The 21,219-nt window shown below is 42.2% G+C and overlaps 1 protein-coding gene across 1 annotated transcript in view; it reads left to right on the forward strand.

The window, feature by feature from the left end:
- FRRS1 (ferric chelate reductase 1) overlaps window positions 1–21,219 on the forward strand; it is a 240,179-nt gene that overhangs the window by 180,999 nt on the left and 37,961 nt on the right. The window contains exons 13-15 of the mRNA XM_086954631.1: window positions 5,651–5,709; window positions 6,459–6,602; window positions 18,942–19,003. Coding sequence (XP_086810757.1) covers window positions 5,651–5,709; window positions 6,459–6,602; window positions 18,942–19,003 — 265 coding nt within the window. The remainder of the gene's footprint in view (window positions 1–5,650; window positions 5,710–6,458; window positions 6,603–18,941; window positions 19,004–21,219) is intronic.

Below are 21,219 nucleotides of genomic sequence, written 5' to 3' on the forward strand. Positions count from 1 at the left end.
ACAGCAGCATATCGCTGGAGTATGAGATTGCTGTGAGTGGAAAGGGTCCCAAGTTTGAACGTGGCAGAACATAATTGATTGATCTAGCCATATTAGATTACTCTTTGATAGGATTATGCCTAACCTCACATTAGTTCCAATCCACTTGTTTTGTAAAGCCTGATACCAGTGTATCAACTTAATACCTGTTGTGCTGAATGCGATGATTCATGTTCTACTTGCTCACAAATCCTAATATTGGATTCTAGAGGTAATTAATAGACATTCGCACAGTGACATGTTTCTGTGCAAATGTTTTGCTTACACCAATGCTGTAAATCGATTCTCTCATAATTCAAAAGCTGGGCATGGTGGCCTGAATTGCCCTAGACTCCAAGTCAAGTCAAAAATATGTTTATTTAGACCATTTGATCTATAAACCACAGTTCATCCTTTATCATTTGAAATCACATAACACAAATTCATATTCTTAACATTAAAATTTATCCTAAAAACAACCTTTATACAATTTAAAACCAAATTTCATTTGGATTATAGGACTATTGGCCATTTTGGGTCTCCAGACAGATCAGGAACTTATATACCCCCTGTATATATTTCCCGATAGCTATCGCAATGTCAAGATTTTCCATGTCCACTAGAAGCTCCCGTGCTTTAGTGCGATCCTCAACCTCATATTTTAAAAATATCGGGCGGAGAAACTGTTTACGTAAATTTAAAAAACATATAACAATCCAGCAAGATGTGCAAAATATCACATTTCATTCCTAATTTACACACACATTTACCATCAGGATGCATTAGGGCAGTTTTTATTGCACTATTTGTAAATATCGGATTAATACCTATTCGTAATTTAAGAACTTCTGCTCTTATCCAACGGTTTGGTAGCAAGTCTATATATGGAAAGTTAGTCTTTCTCCCATCCTGAGCTCATAAACTTTACAGAGTCTTTCTCTCTAAGATACATTTGGTTAGGCTCCAATTAAACAAATGTAAGATTGTTTGGACATTTCTTTTAAGACTGTCACATGACCCATAGGGACATTGTCGTTTTTCACTAACTTAGCATGAGCACATTGCAGCTTGCCTGCTGCTTTGCACGTGTTACTACACATCTTTATTTTTTGCATCAATTCCAAAGACTGCTTTTACAGGAGAACTCATCACTGTGCTCACTCTCTGCATGTTCCTGGGATGTTGACTGATCAGTATGTGCAAGGTCAAACAACAATGCCCCTTGTTGTTTTGTTTTGCCCAGTTCTTACCACTTGGACAAAATATACTGATGCCGTTGTTGTTTGGACAGCTTGCTTAGGTTTTTAGTGGGGTGCGCGAATAGGTGACACACACTTGGAGAGGGACCTTTCCAGGGAGAAGAGCACCCATGATGTAGATCCACCATCTATAGACTAAGGTATGGGATCTGCTAACAAAGCCCAAAATCTTCTATTGCATAATAATACTTCTTCTTAGCAAGGGGATGGAGGTTAGGCACTATAGTCCTTTCTCCATAGTCCTTTTATGTTGACATCTCCATTCATGATTTATGGACTAGCTGCTATGCGGACAATATTTGTCCTATGCATTTTTTTTGCTTGTTGTGACCCGTATACTTCATGTTTGGGCCTGTTAGTGAAAATAAATATTTTAATCTGTTTCGCGTCTGTCAGATCTTTTTGGACAAGTACAAGAGAGTGAGCGAAAGGGTTTGTCTTGTTACAACAGAGTGTTGTGTTCTGGGGTGTCTAATCATCTATATCTCTCTGAGTGATTAGGAGAGCAAGCGAGACACTATGGTCCTGGGTTTGTGGATACTATGGTGGTAGGAAGACTCAGTCCCTATACACCAAGGTCCCATTTCCTGCACATAGTTCTGTATTTGTGCAGAATCCCTGCAACAAGACAACCTTGTGCCACGTGAACTGTCTCTAGTTCTGCTTAAATCATCCATCCTCCTGCAGTAGTTACAATACTCTCTAGACCTTATGCATTGGTATTGATGTTAAAACACCTGTGGGGCAAAATAAGAATTCAGCTGGTTCTGAGCCTTCGAGTGGAACTGTTTCAAAGTATGGCCACTATGCAAACAATGTCGTCTCAGTGAATTTATTGTCTTCTGCTGAAGGCCACATACGATTGCTTTTCCAGATAATGCTATAGTGCTTAATTCGTTTTACACATTTAAGACATTGCAGCTTATGAAACAAGTATTGGCAAAGCAAATAGGTCTTGCCTATGTGAGATGTATTGGCTTTTCTAATGTTTTTTAGCTGTGTTGCAAATGTCTGAAAGTAATATAAAAAAAGCTGTATGACTCAGGCAGTGTAATCTACATTATAGCACTTAAAAAAAATAATGTAATGCTGCACTGAATCTAGCGCTGCTGTATAATCTAAGAAAACATCCACAAAGCCAATAGATCTCGCATAGACGAGTCCTGTTGGCTTTGCCACTGCTTGGTATGGAATGCTATATGGTAAATTAAAAGTATTTATATCAGGGGCCTCCAAACCGGTCCTGGAGGGCCGGATCCATGCCAGATTTTTTGGATATCCCCATTGAGATACATGTAGTTATTTTAAAAATCTGGCATGGATCCGGCCCTCCAGGACTGGTTTGGAGACCCCTGATTTATATAGTGTATACAGTGGCTGAAGTGCTAATGCTATAGACTGGAGAATGTCCTTGCCAGGGTGTTAGTTTGTCCAGATTCAAAAGCATTTTAGGACCATCACAAACTGTGAAAATGTACCATATAAATGCGTTGAATGTAACATAAGTTGTACATAGACAGAAAAGTTCAATAGGTTACAGCTTCTATTACGGTGATGCTTTATGCTGTGTGTTACTTTGGGTGCAATGGTTACAAAAGAACCAAAAAGCACTCCTAACCGCTTGTGTAGTAGTAAAATATAGCAGTAATCCGTGTTCAGTGGGGTTCCTTCACCCTTTGGCTCCTGTGCGACTACACCTGCTGCACCATTCACATCATGACCATAGTGCCTGCTAGGTGATTGCACTTGACTGCTTGTGTAGTAGTGACATATCACAATAAACTGTGTTCAATGCGTTTCCTAAAATATTTGCCCCCTGTGCCACTGCACCTGCTGGACCATTCAAATCATGACCCTAGTGCCTGCAAGGTAACTGTACTGATGACTGTTCTTGTGACTGCTTGTTTTGTAGTACAGTATAGCAGTAATTGGTGTTCAGTTGGTTCCCTGGACCTTGTTGGCCCTTATACCTCTGAACCTGCTGCAGCCATTCAAATCGTGACTGAGGTGCCTGCAAGGACAAATGAGGAAATCGTTTATATTCAGTAATATGTGTGTTCTGAAAAAGACAGTTGCAGATCGAATACATGACTATTGTGTAGCTAAACATAAAAGCTTTCATAAAAAGTGTCTTTAAAACTATCCAAAACCATCTGCCACAAATCTCATAAGTAATTTATATGCTTTACACTTCAAAGTGAAAAGTAAGCATTGTTAAATTGTGTTACTATGTTGCCGACTCTTGTCCTGGTAAAAGATCTTATCCTGTGCTTGACCGTGAATAGGCCATAATCAGTGTACATTGCCCAAGACAACCATGTTAGGCTGACATGGAGAGGTATACTTTGTTCCTAAAAAGGCAGTTTCACTAATTAAATTTACCCCCAAAGAAGAGTAATTTTGCAAAAAACGTGCACATGTTTTGTGCTGCAGAAGAATGAGCTGCCTTTTGAAATCACTTTGTCTAAAATAAAAATGTTCAAAAAAGGGTACAAGCAGGCTCCATGGAGAAAGTACGCTGCATTCTTCTTTCCTATGAACGCTCTCACTTTGAAGTCACCCGAAAACAAATCAATCACCAGGCTCCTACTACGATAAGAACTAAAGGCCTGTTTATTACAGAAGACTGGTTTGTGGAAGAATACTGTAAACACTGCATTAGCATGCGAGACACAAACTCAAGCTGCACAGCCTAAAGCATAAAAAGCCAGCAAATTGAAGGGCAGAAAACGTGAGTTACAAACCTCAAAACAAATAGCAAGCCACTGGTGGTATTCGTTCCCAGGTCCACTTCTGAAAGTCGCCAAGATGCCTTTTGCACAGCTAGACAGTTGCGCTGCCTGGTAGGCGGCGACCTTAAAAGCAGGGGCAGATGACACTGTGGTACAAACTCATTCTGATTTCTTCCACACTGCTATGTATTGACATTTTATATAGCGCACTACTTACCCGTAGGGTCCCAAGGCGCTTCGACCGCTGCGAAACCCTTCCTGGCTTCCCTGAGAGATGGTCCCTTAATGGGTATCTCCAGGGTGAGACCAGGCATCCCCGGCGGTCTGGTGGGGCCGTTAGTGAAGATGAGGCAAGCTAATGCCCAGAGTTGCCGAGTGTGATCGCTGATCAGAGTGGGCACCGAGGCGAGAGAATTATCGAGTCCGCTGACCCTGGTCCAGAAACCTGCCGCGCCGGGAATCGAACCCTGGTCCCGGGCCGTCCTCTGCTCTCGGGTCTGCCGCCTCTAACCAGTGAGCCACACTACTTCACTATGAATTTTAGTCTGCCACCTGCCGTGGAGCAAGATGCACTAGGAGTAGAAGCGAAGCTAACCAAACCAGTGGCATCTTACTTCCTTATAGGACTCCGCTGCAAGGGCTATCTCTCACAATGTGACAAAACAGTATGGATCCATCTGCTTTATGGTTCTGTTATGAGCTGTGGGTAGTATTAGCTAGTTGAGTAAATGGCTTGTGGTGGTCGCTCATTGTGGATTGTGAATGACTATCAGAATATAAGTATACATTTGAAGGAACATACTAATGAAGCTCAAATCATAATTATATCAAAGAGTTACTTGGGTATTCTAGATAGTCTTGGAATACATACTTATAGTCTCAGAATTGTTTTATAATGATGTGGGTTATGCGGTCATTTCAATCTACCTTCCTTCCTTCCCCATACACATCCTTGCAGCATTTGGCTTTTGAAATATGCCGCACGCACATGCCTTACAAATACATAGGAGGCAGCTTGGCCTTTTAAGAACAAGCTTCACTGGCATGAGTAGAATATAGGTGCTTCTCCCCCACACCTTGCAAATGTACTGGGAGCCGCATTCAGTCTCTCATGGAAGTGATTTTACGCTCTACCTACGTCTAATGTCCCACTGATTAATGCTGTACAATCTCACGTTTGTGAAGCATTCAGTCTCTCACACATGCACATCATTATAGCCAACTTATTGTTTGAAGGTGAACTCATTAAACTTGTATCTCCACTTAACCTGGTAAATCATTGATAACTGTTTTTAATTTCAAAGCATTTTTGTACATGTGAATTTGTATATATATATTTGTTCTTTGTGCTAATGCCCCGAAGTCTATGAAAGTGTTGTGAACCAGAAACATGTAACATTGGATAACGGGCTGCTAGATTTAGTCATATCAGCTCTTTGCCCTGTTCTTTTGCAGTAAACCGTTTCAAAATACCTATGGTTAGTGAGTTACATTGTATATTTCTATTCCTATCAAACACTTGTACCGTTCAGCTGATCGTTTTGAGGAAAACAACTGTTCTGTAAAGTCATTCTAAAATGATTCCCTTTTCCTTTGCCAGTTTTTGTGCATATGCCTCACGTGACCTTGTTTCTTTTGTAGAAGGCCGCTCTTTAATTGGGCGCATTGGAGCACTGGAACTACTGCCAGAATACTCGCTGGTGAGTAAACCACGACATTGACCTGACTTCTGTCTGTTTTCATTTTATCTTTTTGTACCCGTGAACGTCAAATAATAACTGCAGACATTTCCCATTAAGTTTGAAATCCATTCATGTAAACATTCATGTTCCTGGTAGTGAAATAAGACTATAGGTCGAGAGGGTGTCAAGTCCCAACCCAACTAACTCCCCATCAACTGGATTGAGGTGTGTAGACCACAGTCCCGTAATAATAATCTACATCTCCGGCAGTGCCCTTCCACCCCATTTTCTCACACACCACACCGAAGATTATGCTTGTATGTCTTCTCCAAACGGATTGTAGAATAAATCGGTGGGAGCCACATGCCAATAACACCTATTATTTGCACAGCGTGACCCTGGCGTGTCTGTTATCAACCCACTGAAGGCAGGCATCAGTGTAGCACACAAGTTCTGCAGTACAGACTGCATGTATCAATCTTTTCTAAAGTCCTAAGGAACACTGGTAAATACATTGGGAATCCAATATCATGGGGGCTGAAGGGTAATTGTTTGGGCCGGGAATAGCAGGATATTGCTTAAGCACCAAAGTATAACTCTGAATGGTAGTGATGGGGGTTACATTGATCTATCCAATTTTTGCATCAATTTTTACGTCTGTGTAAAACCTCAATAAAATTGTTGGACATGGTGGTTTATTTGCGATGTGCATTATAATTGGTTAATATAAATGTTTTGTATGTGTTCACGACTGTTTCTATGTTTAGTGGTGGCAATGTTCCTTGGAATGGACGTACCAGCGCTTAACCTCCCAGACCCCTGGGACACATACATGCTGACTGGTTTCGTATTATGGCATGTGTTTGTTGACGTTGTGCTCGAGATCCACAGCTACTGCCTAATTAACAAAGGTACACATCTTCTTTATATTGACATATGTTAAGACCTGGATTGCGTTTTTGATGCTTTTTGAAAATGATGCTTCTGAAATAGAAAATGTTTCTGAAAATTGTTCATTGCCTCAGCACAATCAGTAGTAAGCCATCCATCATCCAGTGAACTCTTCAGTGAGGGCCTTCCATACCTTCAGACAGAAAGAGTGGAGCTCACCTATTTTTCAATCCTGATCAGATTGAACTTTTACTATGCAGAGTTTATTTTTAAGGTGTTGGCAATTTAAACATCTTTAAATGAACTGTGCAAATATTGCAGAATATATTGGAATTAGGAAAATACAAATAAAGCAATTTGTTTTTTTAATTCTGATGAAAACAAATCTTCTAATACGATCAAAACAAATCAATACACTAGGTAATGCCATTTCCACACATTGTCGTTTGTGCACTGTAAAGCTTTATCAGTAAAACGGTATGTCTGTGCAAATGTAATGGTCATTTCAATTGAAAATGTGTTTTCTGTAATGGCACTGCACTACTACATGTTGTATACTCCACTCTGTGCTACTCCACTCTATGCCAACCAACACCCCTCGACTCTATACCCCTCTAATGTACTTCGGACTAGGCCACTCCACGTAACTCTACTCTACCACACTTTACTCCGACCACTCTATACCTCAACCCACTCTATGCCACTCCACGATAATCCACTCTGTGACACTCTGATGTTCTAATTTAGTCCACTCTATGCCAATCCACTCTAAGACACTCCACTGTGCTCCACTTCACGACACTACTCCACTCTATGCGAGTCCACCCTACGGCATTAGGCCGTTCTATTTATCTCTACGCCACTCTATATCACCTATTCTATGCAACTCTACGCCACTCCATTCTACTACGCTCCATGCCACTTACTGCACTCTGCAACACACAACACCACTCCACAACATTTTAATCTACTCTACAACACTTTACTGTACTCTACGCTACTATGACACTGCTCGATTTGTTGCTCCTCTGTTGCTCCATTCTAACCCTATACTCCACTGTACTCTACACCCCTACTCACCACTCTGCTCTAGAACTACACTCTGACACTCCTGTATGAATGTATGCCACTCTGCACCTCTTTACTCCACTTCAACACCACTTTACTCCACTTCAACACCACTTTAAACCACTCAACTCCACTTTACTCCACTCTACTTCACAACACTTTACTCCACTTTTTGACACTGTACTCCACTGTATGCCACTCTATTCTAAACCCCTCCACTCTGATACTCTAGTGCATTACCCAGTAGCTACGGCACAGAGCATAAGGTCTAAATTAGAGGCAATGTGCAAAGTATTTATGTAGTATCAAAACAGTAATAAAGTCACAATACAACACCAGGAAACCATAAATAAGTGTAAAAAACTTGAGTAAATTGTAATAAACAAAATGGCACTAAAATGCCAAAAATTCAATATGACGAACCGGAGTTATGCATTTTAAGTTTATGGTGAAAAATAGCACCAAAAAGCGTTCAGCTCCAAACTGTATTCAACTGGACTTGGTAGACCAGTACCTAGGCATGATTTGAGGCCAACTGAGATGCAGCATGGTTCGAATATAGAGACCGGGTTCGACCCAGTCAGAAGTTTTACCTTTGCAATTAGTTTGTGACATGGAAATCAACAATCTTCAGTGATGCAAGGCAGAAGGCTGTGTCTGAGGAGGGCTCCACATCGTCCGATATCTATTGAACGAGGTCCTGATGAAACTGTTGATTTTTGATGGGTAAGCTCCAAACTGGAGACATTTGAAAATCGTGCCCAATGATACTTTTGGCACCTTTGCCCGGTGAAGATTTCTATATTTGGATGTTGTTGTTTTTTTTTGGGGGGGGGGGGGCTGTGGATTCTTACAGTGGGGCAAGAATGTAACAGAAGACGGCTCCATGAAGCTGGATACCTTCTCTGTGAGGTCCTGTTGAATCGGATTTTCTGCTGCAGAAAAACTCCAAGCAGGAGAAGCCTGAATCTTCAGCCAAGCGCAATGTGACTTCGTCGGATTGGCCTAGCAGGTTTGGCTTGGTCCTCCGGAGGTCTCTGGAGCCACACACTTACAAGGTTCCAGGTTTTAGGATGTGGTATGAGTATTACACGTTGACACAGACAAAGATTCCAGGACTTAGAGTACAACATTGGTGATCAAAATTCACTCCAGCAGAAGCACCATCATGGTCCTGTGCAGGTCCAGTTGTTCATCGGGCACTTGCACGGAAGGCCTCCTTTATCATGTTGTGTTCCTGCAGTTTGAATAAAAGTTTAGGTGTATGACCCTTCAAGTTCACTTCTTTATCGTGGGTACAAGACGGAGAGCAGTTCCAGTCTACTAGGCACTTCTCAGGTCTCACACAGCAGGATCAGTCTGCTTCTGGTCTTCTAGGGAAGTGTGGTTGCCACATTTATTCCCGGCACCTTCCTGTGTGTGGGATGACTTTTGGCTCCTCCCAAACTAGTGGGATAAAAGATCCAAGGGGTAGCCATACCCTCTTTTAATTTGTAGCATTTCCTGAGTGCCCTACTGCAAGCAATCCCACAGTGTCCCTCTGTACCTAAAACCAAGATGGCAGAACCGTTCGTCCCGGGTACTGATCTTGTGTGCCACTCCCAGAGGCTTGACCATGGAAATGAGCAACCCCTCCTCTGTGTTCACTTGAACCAGTTCTGGGGAGTAGCTCATCTCCCACTAGGAGTGATGCCTGTCCGACTGGGGGAACAAAGGAAGGGCCAGCCCAGGTGTCGGCTAATATTTGCTTGTGACAGGATAGGCCTCTGTGAAGTGAATCCAATTCCTGGGCATAGCCCACTATCCATCATGCCAAAAGAACAACACCTCCCCACACCCAAGGCCTTTGTCCTGCTCTGTGAGCAGTTTCCCATTAAATCAAGTGTCTACTCAGCTTCCTGATGACAGTTTGAACTTATGCAAGTAGGCCTCCAAAGGCTTTAGAAAGAGAAAAGGTAACTTTCTAAATGTACATTTTCCTGAATAGTAATTTAAAGTTTGATTTTACTGTTAAATTTGATTTAGAATAACTAATAAAAGAGTTTGTGAATCACATTTCTAGCTGTTTGCGAACAGAATTTAGCATTATTAAATGTAATGATAAAACCCAGTATTTTTCAATGGAACAGCCTGCCTTCCTAGGGTAAAAATTGCTTTTGGAACTTTTTCTCGAAGGACATATTTAACGCTAAACTTGTACAAGTCCTGCAATAGGGCCATTTTAGGGGTGACTAATAAATATTTAAAAGAGAGGTTTTGTCAAGTCAAAAGCGGTTATTTTGACAGGTCAAATTTGCACTTCAAAACTGCAATAGCCAGCCTCTAAATGGTAAACCTGAAGTAATGTTAGAACTGTCACTACGGTAGATTGCAGAATGGGTGCTGCAGTCCACTGTGACATTTAATTTACTATCCCTTGGAACACTTTATACAGTATACTAGGGATTAATAGGTGAGTTAGATTAGCACAGCAATGTGCTGAGACAGCAGTTCCTAAAAAACCTTTAAACATTCTTTAAAGTCATACCAGCATGTCTGCCCCATATTTTACTGACCACTACATGGGTGTGGTTTTACACTCTAACTTTAGTTGCTGTTGCTTCTTTCTATCTTTCCCTCTTTCCAGAGTTTAATCATCAGTACCACAATCTGGTGGAGATCAAATAGCCTCATTCATTCAGTTACTTGCATAAAGGCTATGGAAAATTTAGTACCATGCCTTTTCTGTAATCTGTGTAATGTTTAAAATGTGGTCAAATTTGAGTTGAACTTAATTAGTTTTGTTATTTTCGCCTAAATATGGTTTTGAGAAATAGTCCGTTGATTGTACAATATTGAGGTCGGGCTGCATCTTTAATTGCTTTTAACACATTCAAATCGGATCATACCGGTCTTGTCAGCGGTTTGTACAAAGATTCAGCACAATCATTTGCAAGCCACTCCAGGTAGGGGAGGCCCTCATTGCACAATCTGCAGGCATAATCTTCATAGAGCATCATATATTCTGAGAGATTGCACTGATGTTCTGCAAAATCATGTTTGTTTGAAGATTGGGCCCACCTGCTTCTTCACAACTGTTAATATTGATTACCTATCAAATTTTGCTTCATATAATTATTGCTTTCTGTAGTTAAATATTTGTAATGGATAGGGGATATCTGACCACAAGGAGACAAATGACGTGTGCGACCAGGAGGATGATTATATATAATGCGTTCATTGGATAGTGCTCTTTACAGACCTGATACTTGGTAGTGTATCCTTACAAAAAATGAATACTTGAATGGGAAATTTGATGTTGCAATTGTGTGTATTTAAAAAAAAAAAGAAAATGTATTTATTCTGTTGAAGTCGTGAAGACTTCCACATAAGAGGTGGAAGTCTGATCGAAAGATGTAAAGTTATCATGGAAAAATCAGACTGAAAGGGTATACAGTTGTCCAAATTATGTCACATAGATTCAAATGTACGCGTTGTAACCTCTTGCCATTGCATAAACGGTTTCCAAAAGAGGCCAGACTTGTCGGGTTATTCAGTGAATTGTCCACTTTGGTTTGTTTCGTCTTCACTAGCTTTTAGTGGTCTATTAACTAATATTAATGCTCTTAAAAGAAAGCAAAGCTCACGTTGTTTTTCTATAGTAAGCAGTGTTCGATGTTTATTTGTTATGCTATTGATATAGCACAAACCCTGCCATGTGGGCAGCAAAACCCTTATCATTCAATTACAGTAACATAAAAAAAGTAAGTAATTTCAAGTAATCCACATGGTAATATGGATGTTTCTGCCTTATAGTAGTAAGTTTTAGTAGCAGCTTAATATATGGAATCTGCAAATACCCATGACAAAAGTGTTAATATATAAAGATTAATGCTCAGTTATTTTAGAAGTTCATTATCATCTTTGGTCTGCCTACTGGTGTTGCCCAGTAGTGCCACCCGATGACCCATCAGTGATGGGCAAAATCTTGGATCTCTGATTGCTGTAGCTGGATAAGGACCATCCACCATGCCTATATTGCCAATTGAAGGGTGAGTTGAGAATGCAATATTTAAAAAAGGCATTCAGGGGCATATTCAGGACGGGCTTTTCACAGATACAGAAATGATGGAGGGATATTGAGAGACTATAACGTATTTATAGAATGAGAAATATGTCCATGAATAGAGTTTAAAAGTTACTGTTTCACCTTGATTGATCATCTACAGTTGTAGTCTCTGACAATCTTACTCTACCCACGGCTAATGAAAAGTGATATCTTTTTACAACAATTATTTTGCAGCAAGACCTGTATTGTAGGATTACGTGATGTGCATTATCCCGCCATCCAGAAGTTGGAGTCAAAAAATGAAACTCGATTTTTTTCCCTAAAAGTACTCAACTCAAACCGTATTCTAAAAGTATTTTTTTTGTCCTCAAACACAGATGAGTCTGACATCGAAGCCCTCATGAGTAAGTGTTGGACTAGGCACTTTTTGCAGTCATCCCAGAACTTTTTGCCTTCCTCCTGTATTTTGTCCGACCTGTTGTTGGTTGTTTTGTGACTCTGGGCACTTTATCACTGCTTTTCAGTGCTAAAGTGCTTCTTCTCTCTATGTTAAACTTGGTAAGATTGGCATCACCTGTTTGGCATATTTAATTTACCTGTTAGTCTCTTGTACAGTGGTATCCCACATACCCAGGACCAGGAAATTAAATGCTACTGGTGGGTTTGCAGTGCTCCTTGCGCCACCCACCAAAGTAGCCTTTCAAACCTGTCTCAGGCCTCTGCCACTGCAGGGCCTGCTCGCACAGTTTACTGCTGCTGTGATGCGGCACATAAAGTGGTTACCACATCTGTGACTCCCCTTTTACTACATATCAGTCACCCCTAAGGTAGGCCCTAGCTAGCCCTATGGGCAGGGTGCACTGTAGGTAAACGGTAGGACATGTGCCTTAACTGTGTGGCATGTCCTGGTAGTGACAACCCGCCTATTTGATTTCTCACTGCTGTGAGGCCGTCCTCTAATAGGGATGCATTGGGGATTCCCTGATATGTGCTTCAGTGGTAATTGCTGACATTAGAGGGGTAGCGTGATCAAGTTTGGTATATTTGGAATAGTGGTGATAAATGCTGTGTATTGGTGTTTGAAGATTTATATCACTATTTTGGAAATGCCACTTTTAGAAGTAGACATTGCTGTGTGTTATGTGTCTTTGTGTCTGCCTGTTGTGTATTGACTGTCTGGCCTTGGAGTGACAGGGTCTGGTGAGGTGCAGTGGCTCCAGAGAGTCTGGGTGAGTCAGTGGTAGGCTGAATAGGCCAGGTCTGTATTTGGAGTGGTGGGAGGCATAGCATCTGCACCTGAATAGGGCTGTGCCTGCCTTCCACAATGATGGCCCTGTGGTGTGTCTGAGGCCAGGGCCTACCCTTACAATGGGGAGTATTGTTCACTTGACAAGTGCCCCCCAGAATTGGTCTGGACTGGGCTCCGAGCCAGTGCCAGTGGGAGAACAAAGACTATAGTACTTTAAGTACTGGGGTTGTGACCCCATGTCGGGAAAACAAACTGGAACTTGGAAAGAAGACCCTGATTGGGACCAGAGGACTTCTGCGTGCCAGGAGGAACCGTTATCTGCTTTACCTACTTATGGGACTGAACCTGTTGCCTGTTAGGCAGCTGAAGGGACTACCATTCTGTTAAGGGACCCTGTGTTCTGGCCTGCCTGTGCCCTGTTCTCTACCCCCAGTGATCTCTTAAAGACTTGGTGACCTGCCCTGCAGGCAGGCAAACTTGGCGCCAGGCGAGCGCTTTATTTGTTTTACACCAACCGCTGGTGAGCGCTGCCTGTTCCCTGGTTCGTGTCTCCATGGTGGAGACAAGCTGAGTGCTTTATTTTTTCCCAAGAGCGATCCACCTATGCAGTGCTCCTCCATGCTGTGTCTGCAACCCATGATGTCATGGAGGGTGCTCTCTATTTGTTTTATAGGAGCCCGAGAAGTGAGCTTAACCCTCAACAATGCGGTGGGCGCAAAGTGTGTTTGCGCCATAAGGGGAAGCCACCGGAAGTCAGGCAAAGGCCGTGCCTGGTTGTAGGCGTGGCCAAACAGCAAGAGGAAGTTGCTGTCTCACAACCGGACTGACACCATTGAGGGAGGGCTCGAACAGGGCCTCCTGGTAGATTCCTGTTGTTGGCCACACCTTTATTGGGCTGGCAGCCCGATAACCGTCACAGTCTGTTTTTCGACAGCTGCGCCACAAGTTCTCGGGCAACTGCTGTCTATGTGTGGTAGGTGTGGGACCCTAAGACGGAGGCCCCCCCTTGCTAGAATGCCGTATTCTTGAAAGACTCAATGGCTGCTTCACAGGGAGTGACGCTGTGTCTGCCTACTTGGCAGCGGGAGTCGGGAACAACGTGGTATGCTCTGAGAGCACCCCTAGTTGGGAGTATTACGTGCCTAGGGGGGCAGTGACTTTGTTGTGAAGGTACATTGCCATTGAGGAGCTTATGCAACTGCTATTACCTTGTCTGGGCTGCACCCTAGGTATCGTAATGGTGACCTGTAGTTGCCTAAGGGGGACATGATGTGGTATGTTTACTCCTTCGCCTTAACTGTAATGAGTCTACGACAGTGGTCCGACTGGCCTAGTGATTTATGCATTTATGCAATCCCTGTGAAGACATGACAAGTGCCTGGTGGCACAGTGCATATATGTGATGTGTTCTATTTTGCTTTTATGCACAATACATACAAAGGCTATATTTATATAACCTTGTGTGGAGTTTCTTTTGTGGTGTGCCGAGTGTGTTGCTGCTGTGTGAGTGTGTTGCGCAAATGCTTTACACATTGCCTCTGGGTTAAGCCTGACTGCTTTGCCAAGCTACCAACGGGGTGAGCAGGGGTTATCTTCAGCGTGTAACTCCCTTGCCCTCACTAGAGTGGTGGGTTCTGCCTGGCTTAGGTGCATACCCTAGCCAACCAGAAACCCTATTTCTAACAGTAGGTTTTAAAAGCCTTATTGAGGTAACCTATTTCTTTTTTAATCCTGATAAAAAAAAGTCGCTGGTGGCAAATAACATACAACTGTTGTGTTGAATTAGTTTTATAATCGATAAACAAACTACCTTAAATATAGAAGTTTACGATGATTTTAGTCTTAATATTCCATGAAAAGAGCCATCAAATCTTCTGCAATCCATTATTGCAGAATTGATTCTTAAATTGTAATTGGATTTATATAGTGTATATTCATAGTGGAAAGAAGAGAGTGGGGGGAGCAAAGTGAATAGCAAGGGCAAGAGAGTGGCAGCATTTGGGGTGGAAAAGGAGCAGGGACGACAAGAGGAAACCTGTGCAGAGTGAGGGATATGAGTGGGAAGTACAAGGACCACATGCATAAGAAGGGAGACAAAAGCCATCTTGAGAGATTCCAGCAACTCGTGGTTATGGAGCAGAGTACTGTTCTCTTGGCACAGACAACAGAAGAGACTGAACATGTTTGTAATCCAAACTAACAAGCATATCTATAGTGGAAAGCTTCTTTCCACTATGAATAGACACTATAAAAAGAGTAAAAACTGCTTTCTATAGCAATTGTTGATCACGTTAGAACAACCTTTTTTCATTTCTATTCCCTTGTTTTTCAATCATTCAGTGTATTTCAATTTTGAGCCAAGTCCTCCAGTATTACAGTAGTTGCTGTTGCTATTAATGTAATGTAATGTAATGTAATGTAATTTGACTTATATAGCGCACAAATCACCCGAAGGTCTCAGGGCGCTTGCTTAGGGAACCCGTCCTGGTATTCCCTTGTGAGATACCCCCGGCAGGGTATCCACAAGGTGAAAGCCAGGCATCCCGCCGCGAGGGGCCGTAGTGGAGATTAAGCAAGCTATTGCCCAGAGTCGCAGAGTGTGACCCCGTGAGTTGAGTAGGCACCGGCGCGAGAATTAACGAGTCCGTGGAATTTTGAGCCCGAGACCCTGCCGCGTCGGGAATCGAACCCTGGTCCACAGCCGCTCTCAGCCTCCGGGTCTGCTGCCTCTAACCACTGAGCCACACTTCTCCACGTGACCACAGATTATTCCTGTTTGAAAGGGACTTTTGAGTAGCACACTCCTCAGCAGCCTTCTTCTGGCCAGGCCTCATTCTTCACCAACTTCACTTATGTTAAGAGCTCTCTGATGTTCTCTGTCTCTCTACATATGGGAGAATTGTGTTGTTTAATTTTGAGAGGCCAAGCAATACTTGTAGGAAATCTGTCATAGTTAATTTGATTTAATTCTGCCATCAACAATACTGGCAAAGTTAATTAAGAAACGTAATTCTCTGCAAAAACAACAGAACTGTGAAATGCAGAGCGGCGCCATTTGCGTCCCCTTGGAATTGCATACCAAATGGGTGCGGTTGTTGTAAGGTCTTTGTAAATGTATGTGTGTGCTTAGCATGCAGAGTCATTTTAACTCTGGATAGAATAGATGTGGTTTCCAAAGCAACATTGCATATGTAGAGAACACAGAACTATTGGTGCTTTGGCTTGGAGCTGCTGTGAGTCTTCACCTGCACAGGTTCTTAGACTCAAACGACAGAGGGGAAAAGGAAAAGACTCAATAAGAGGGGAAATCAAAATCCCTGTACATCAGATTTAGTAAAACCATTCTCCGTTATGTTCACAAACATGGCAAATTAACATGATATTTCTTGAAAGTAGTAATGAAGTATGTAACAGCAGGTATTGCTGCTATGGTAGGTCTCTGCGGTCTGGTAGCGTATAACCAGAGTGTATTTTCATTTAAAACTGATACACCACCACCAAAGGGAATATTTGCTGCACTCTTACTGCTTTGGTAACCTCTGGAGTCAAAGCGATCTACATCTAGGCATGCTTCTGTGATCCGCTATAACCCTCTCGGACCTTAGTAAGCCACATATTATCTCCTTTTGACCATCCACAAGGCCAATGGACTCCCAGGACATACTTCCACTCCCGCTTTAAGAGCACAGCTCTCCTCTGAAGGCTTCCTCTCAGTGTTCACTGCACATTGTTGTATGGCCAGGAGGTTCTCTGCAGAAATAGGATGCGAGTCTCCATGAAGGGCCAGAGGCACCACCATGATCGGACAGCAGGACCAGGCTTTGCTTTCTGAAAGCTCAAGTAGAAAGATTGTGGCAACAAAAATCACTTTGTGACGTGGAGACTAGAGGCAAAGGCTCATGTGCCAAAGCACAGGACCTGGTGTATAAATGGAGAGGTTCCCTCATGAATTTGGGATCCATGGTGGCGCCATACTCAGTCACCTTAATCTTTAAATGTTGCACCTGCCAATTTAATATTTCCCTGATCACTATCTATTTGCAGTCTGTCATTTGATATTGATGTTGCCACTTTGATTAAGATGTGACACTTGTTGGACTGTCAAGTATGGTTTATTGTTATCGGTAACAATCTAATAAAAAGCTGTAACAGAAATAAAAGATCACTGTGCATATGCACACGTTGAGTATCACTGTCTCCCCATAAAGATCTACGCCCAACCCTGATATCCTGTTCTTAGTTTTTCATTGTGATCTGAAAAGCATTTCCGAATACAGAAGGGCGGGGATCATATCACTAACCTCATCAACAAACATGCACAGACCTCAGACGAGGTCCCTATGCCAGTGTTGCTGTAACTGCACTTCTTACACAGAATGTATGAACTCAGGAAATGTATGAGTTGCAAACAGTTCAGCTCAAACACAAAGACCGCCTCTGTTCTATTTTCTTAGTAGGTGCTGCACAGGTCACAATTTAAGCAAAAGGCACTTTAAGGACCCATTTAAAACACCACAATCACCAAGTTCAACTTTCACTGATATTGCGACCAAGACAAAATGTAGCTTGGAACCGACGGTGCTGAAACAAGGCCTGGCTAAAAGTTAAATCACCTGTACACACTACATGGGATTGTATTTAATGGAAACCTATTGAGACGTGCTCGTTATTTCCCCCAAGATGTAAACATGCACAAACAGTGAATGCTTCACAGAAGACAAAGTGCCTTTAGCTACTCTCACAAATGCCTGGCAGGAGCACAGTGTCTTCACTGCGTTCAAATAAACATAGGCCAAACGCTTGATAACAATCCGTGCATAACAGTCCTTTCTCTGGCTATCACATAAACACAAATTCTCGTAGCCGTGGCCCAATAATGTAAAATAAACTTCAATTATAGTGTGAACTATGCTGGCAAAAACCCAAGGCATCCGGCTTGACATGAAGTGCTTTACTACCCCATAGTAGAGGCCTCCTGCAGAGGCATGTATGCATTACCGTGTATTGTAACCATATTCATATAACACATCGCAGATACACACATTATTCTTAATATGTCGATTCGTATATGCCTGTATAATGCCTCCGATAATCCTGAATTGTTAAGCAATTAAAAAAAAAACAATGAAGATAATTAAACAAAAAAAATGTTGCTTTACTACCCCAGCTGCTTCGTTATACAACAGCAGAGTGTGCTGTCACCAAAGACTCTATAGCTAACAATATGTACATTCATTCCTTGGCACACTTCTCCCCTTTGACCAGTTACAGCATTATTAAGTTCAGGTAATAGACGAATACCACATTTCTTAGCCCAGTCCTTTATTGGTATCTCAAGACAACAGAGCACTGAACGCCCAACAAAACATATCTTATTTCATAAGTAGAAGAACGTTATTCAGTCGATCTTAGTCATTCGAAACATTGAGGAAAAGAAAGGTGTGTTAAAAGCTCACTATTAACCTTTTGCATGCTGCAACCAAGTCTTATAAGGTGGAACCATTTCCCCATCTATACACATGTTGGACATGGGTTGGACTACACTGCTGGAAAGAAGTTTGAGCCTGAGAAATGAGACGAGCAGGGAGGCAAAAGAAATAGTGAAAAGTTAATTGTAAGAACAAATGCAAGGAAACGATACAGATAAGGGAATTAGAAGCAGGGAAGAACTAACAGGGAAGAGAAGGATGTAAATAAAAGCCACGTTTTGTTAACAGAGAAAAAGATAGTGAATACTGTTAGCCTCTGATATGTGTTACAATTTTTGAAAACATTTGAAAACTGTGAAGATCGCCTCCGTAGCTCATAACTGGACAAAGAACTGACAACAGGAAAGCCTACTCATGATTAAAGGGTAATATTTCTGTTGCATACTGTATGGTGTAAAATTGTATGTTTAATGACTCTTTGACAAAAATCAAATGTGTGGCTGTTTAGAATTATAAAAAGTAGAGGATTATTCTTGCTATATTTAATTGGTCCCTTTCTGAACAGCTGAAGTATTTGACGAAGATCTGGTTGAAATTCTGAATCCTCTCTCCCCGGTTGGCGGAAAGGTAAGTCATCCTTTTAAGTAACATTAGAACTAATGACAACTCCCCTTTAGCCGTTATCCATGAATATAACAAAAAGCACATTGTTAAATGTGTTTATGCTTGAAAGAGGGTAAAAAAGGTGGCTATATATTGTATGATTTTGTCGTTCAAAGGTACGAATCACAAATGGTTAACAAGTGTAGTAAATGTATGTGATAAAAGAATACCTTTTATGCCGGTTGATAAAGGATACTAGTGAAATACAAAAATACAAATCCTGTGAGGGCAATTTGAGGTAGGGCTGAATATTGCTTTTAAAAAAGAGCTTTGTTAATGAGATTTCATTTCACCCTTTCGTTGTGATTTTTAGTTTTATTGGTGATATCTCACAAGGCATTGTGAGATGTATTAGGTTAAACTAATATGAACCAAAAGATTAGAATATCCAATTTTTTCCAAAGTTGTCATTGAAATTTTTTGTGCTCAAGTGGGAAAATCCTAAATGGAAATATGTAATCCTGGTTCTGCACAGTATGAATTCCTTGATAATCACAAGTATTGAATAATGAAAAATATCCTAGCTAACGTAACAGAAAGTTTCAATTCTATTAAGGACTCAGAGGCGAGGATTATGCCTTCTTTCTTCACTTTTATTCCATTAGCAGCACAAAGGTAAACAAAAGACTACTTTTCCCATGAACCATAGGGAAAAAAGTAGTCAAAAAAACAATCATAACAACCAATCATGAACAGAGTCAATGTCCAATCAGGGGCAACCAGCCCAATATTGACCTTTGCTAGTGTCCATTCTAGCTCTTTCTGAGCGGGACGAAAGCTGTTCTGCACTCTTCAGACATCTTGTTTTTGGGCATCAGAACCTGTAGATGACAGGGATACGTTACCCAGGGAACACAGAGCCCATTCGTTACAGAGTAAACGAATTCTAACATACAGGCAAAAAAAAACTCATTCCACGAAAAACTGTTACATACTATCTTACGGGGAGGGATCTCCTCCTGGAGAAATGGGTGGGATAATCCTTGCCTCCTAGTCCTTAATAGAATTGAAACTTTCTGTTACGGTAGCTAGGACATTTTTCATTCTATGTCAGGACTGGAGGCGAGGATTATGCTTGTTCAAACCTTGCCCACAACCAGTTGTTACATATTTAGAACTGGTTTGAAGAAGAACCTCTTAAAGGTAGAGTCCGAAGACCAATCTGCATTAAGGATATCCTCCAGGCGTGCGCCCAATCCAAACGCCTTCAAAGCCATTGCTCCGCGAGTTGAGTGTGCCCCAAAATGTCGCAAACTTATGCCAGCCTCCTGCATCACCCGCCAAACCCACCTGGCGATCGTGGGTGAGGAGACCGCTTTGAAGGGCTTCAGGAGGGAAATGAGTAACTGACGCTTACCAGGGGGACGGAATTCTTCCGCCATTTCCTCATACGCCTTGAGACATCTGACCACGCACAGTTTTGGCGAGTCCGGAAATGCCGGGTATGAAATAACGCTGGTATGACACTTAGTGCGTCGCAGAAGGGTAAAGGTTACTCCTTCAGGGGAGAAAATCCTTCCGGAAATGTCCAAATCCCAGACATCCGAGACCTGTCGACATGAAATCAGAACGAGGAGCATAGCCAACTTTGCGGAAAGGTCCTTCCGTGACAGAAACCGGTTAGGCTGCGAGGAAAGAAAAAGGTTAAGAACCTGATTGACGTCCCAGAGGGAGGAGTATCCAGGCTCAGGAGGCAGGGACAGCCTCACGCCCCATAGTAGTTTGCAAACCAGGGGATGTTCCCCCTACAGGGGTGCCAGTGACCGGATGAAATCGCTGACCTAAAGGTATTTATAGACCGGTAAGCATGGCCATCGGAAGCTAGCTGCTCCAAGAAATTCACCAAGGCAACAACGTCGGCGACCAAGGGATCGTAGCCCCGCCGCAGACACCAACGGGACCGGTATTGTTTAACCGTACTGTCAGTCCAGGCTTTGGAAATGAGGTCCTCAGCCTCTCTGAAAAGGCCGGGGTTTCCAATCTGTGCTGGAAATGCGCCACACCATGAGAAACAGAGAGCCCGCTAACACCAGCGGGTGAGGATTTTCTTCTGGATTCGTGAAAAGAGCTGGATTGGAGAATCCCAAGAAAGTTCCAGAAGAACTTGAAACCACACTTGCGATCTCCACAGGAGGGAAATCCACACCAGATCCGCCCCCTGTCTGCGAATCTGAGCCGAA

Source organism: Lissotriton vulgaris, chromosome 1_1 (assembly GCF_964263255.1).
Source record: "Lissotriton vulgaris chromosome 1_1, aLisVul1.2, whole genome shotgun sequence".
Classification (NCBI taxonomy): domain Eukaryota; kingdom Metazoa; phylum Chordata; class Amphibia; order Caudata; family Salamandridae; genus Lissotriton; species Lissotriton vulgaris.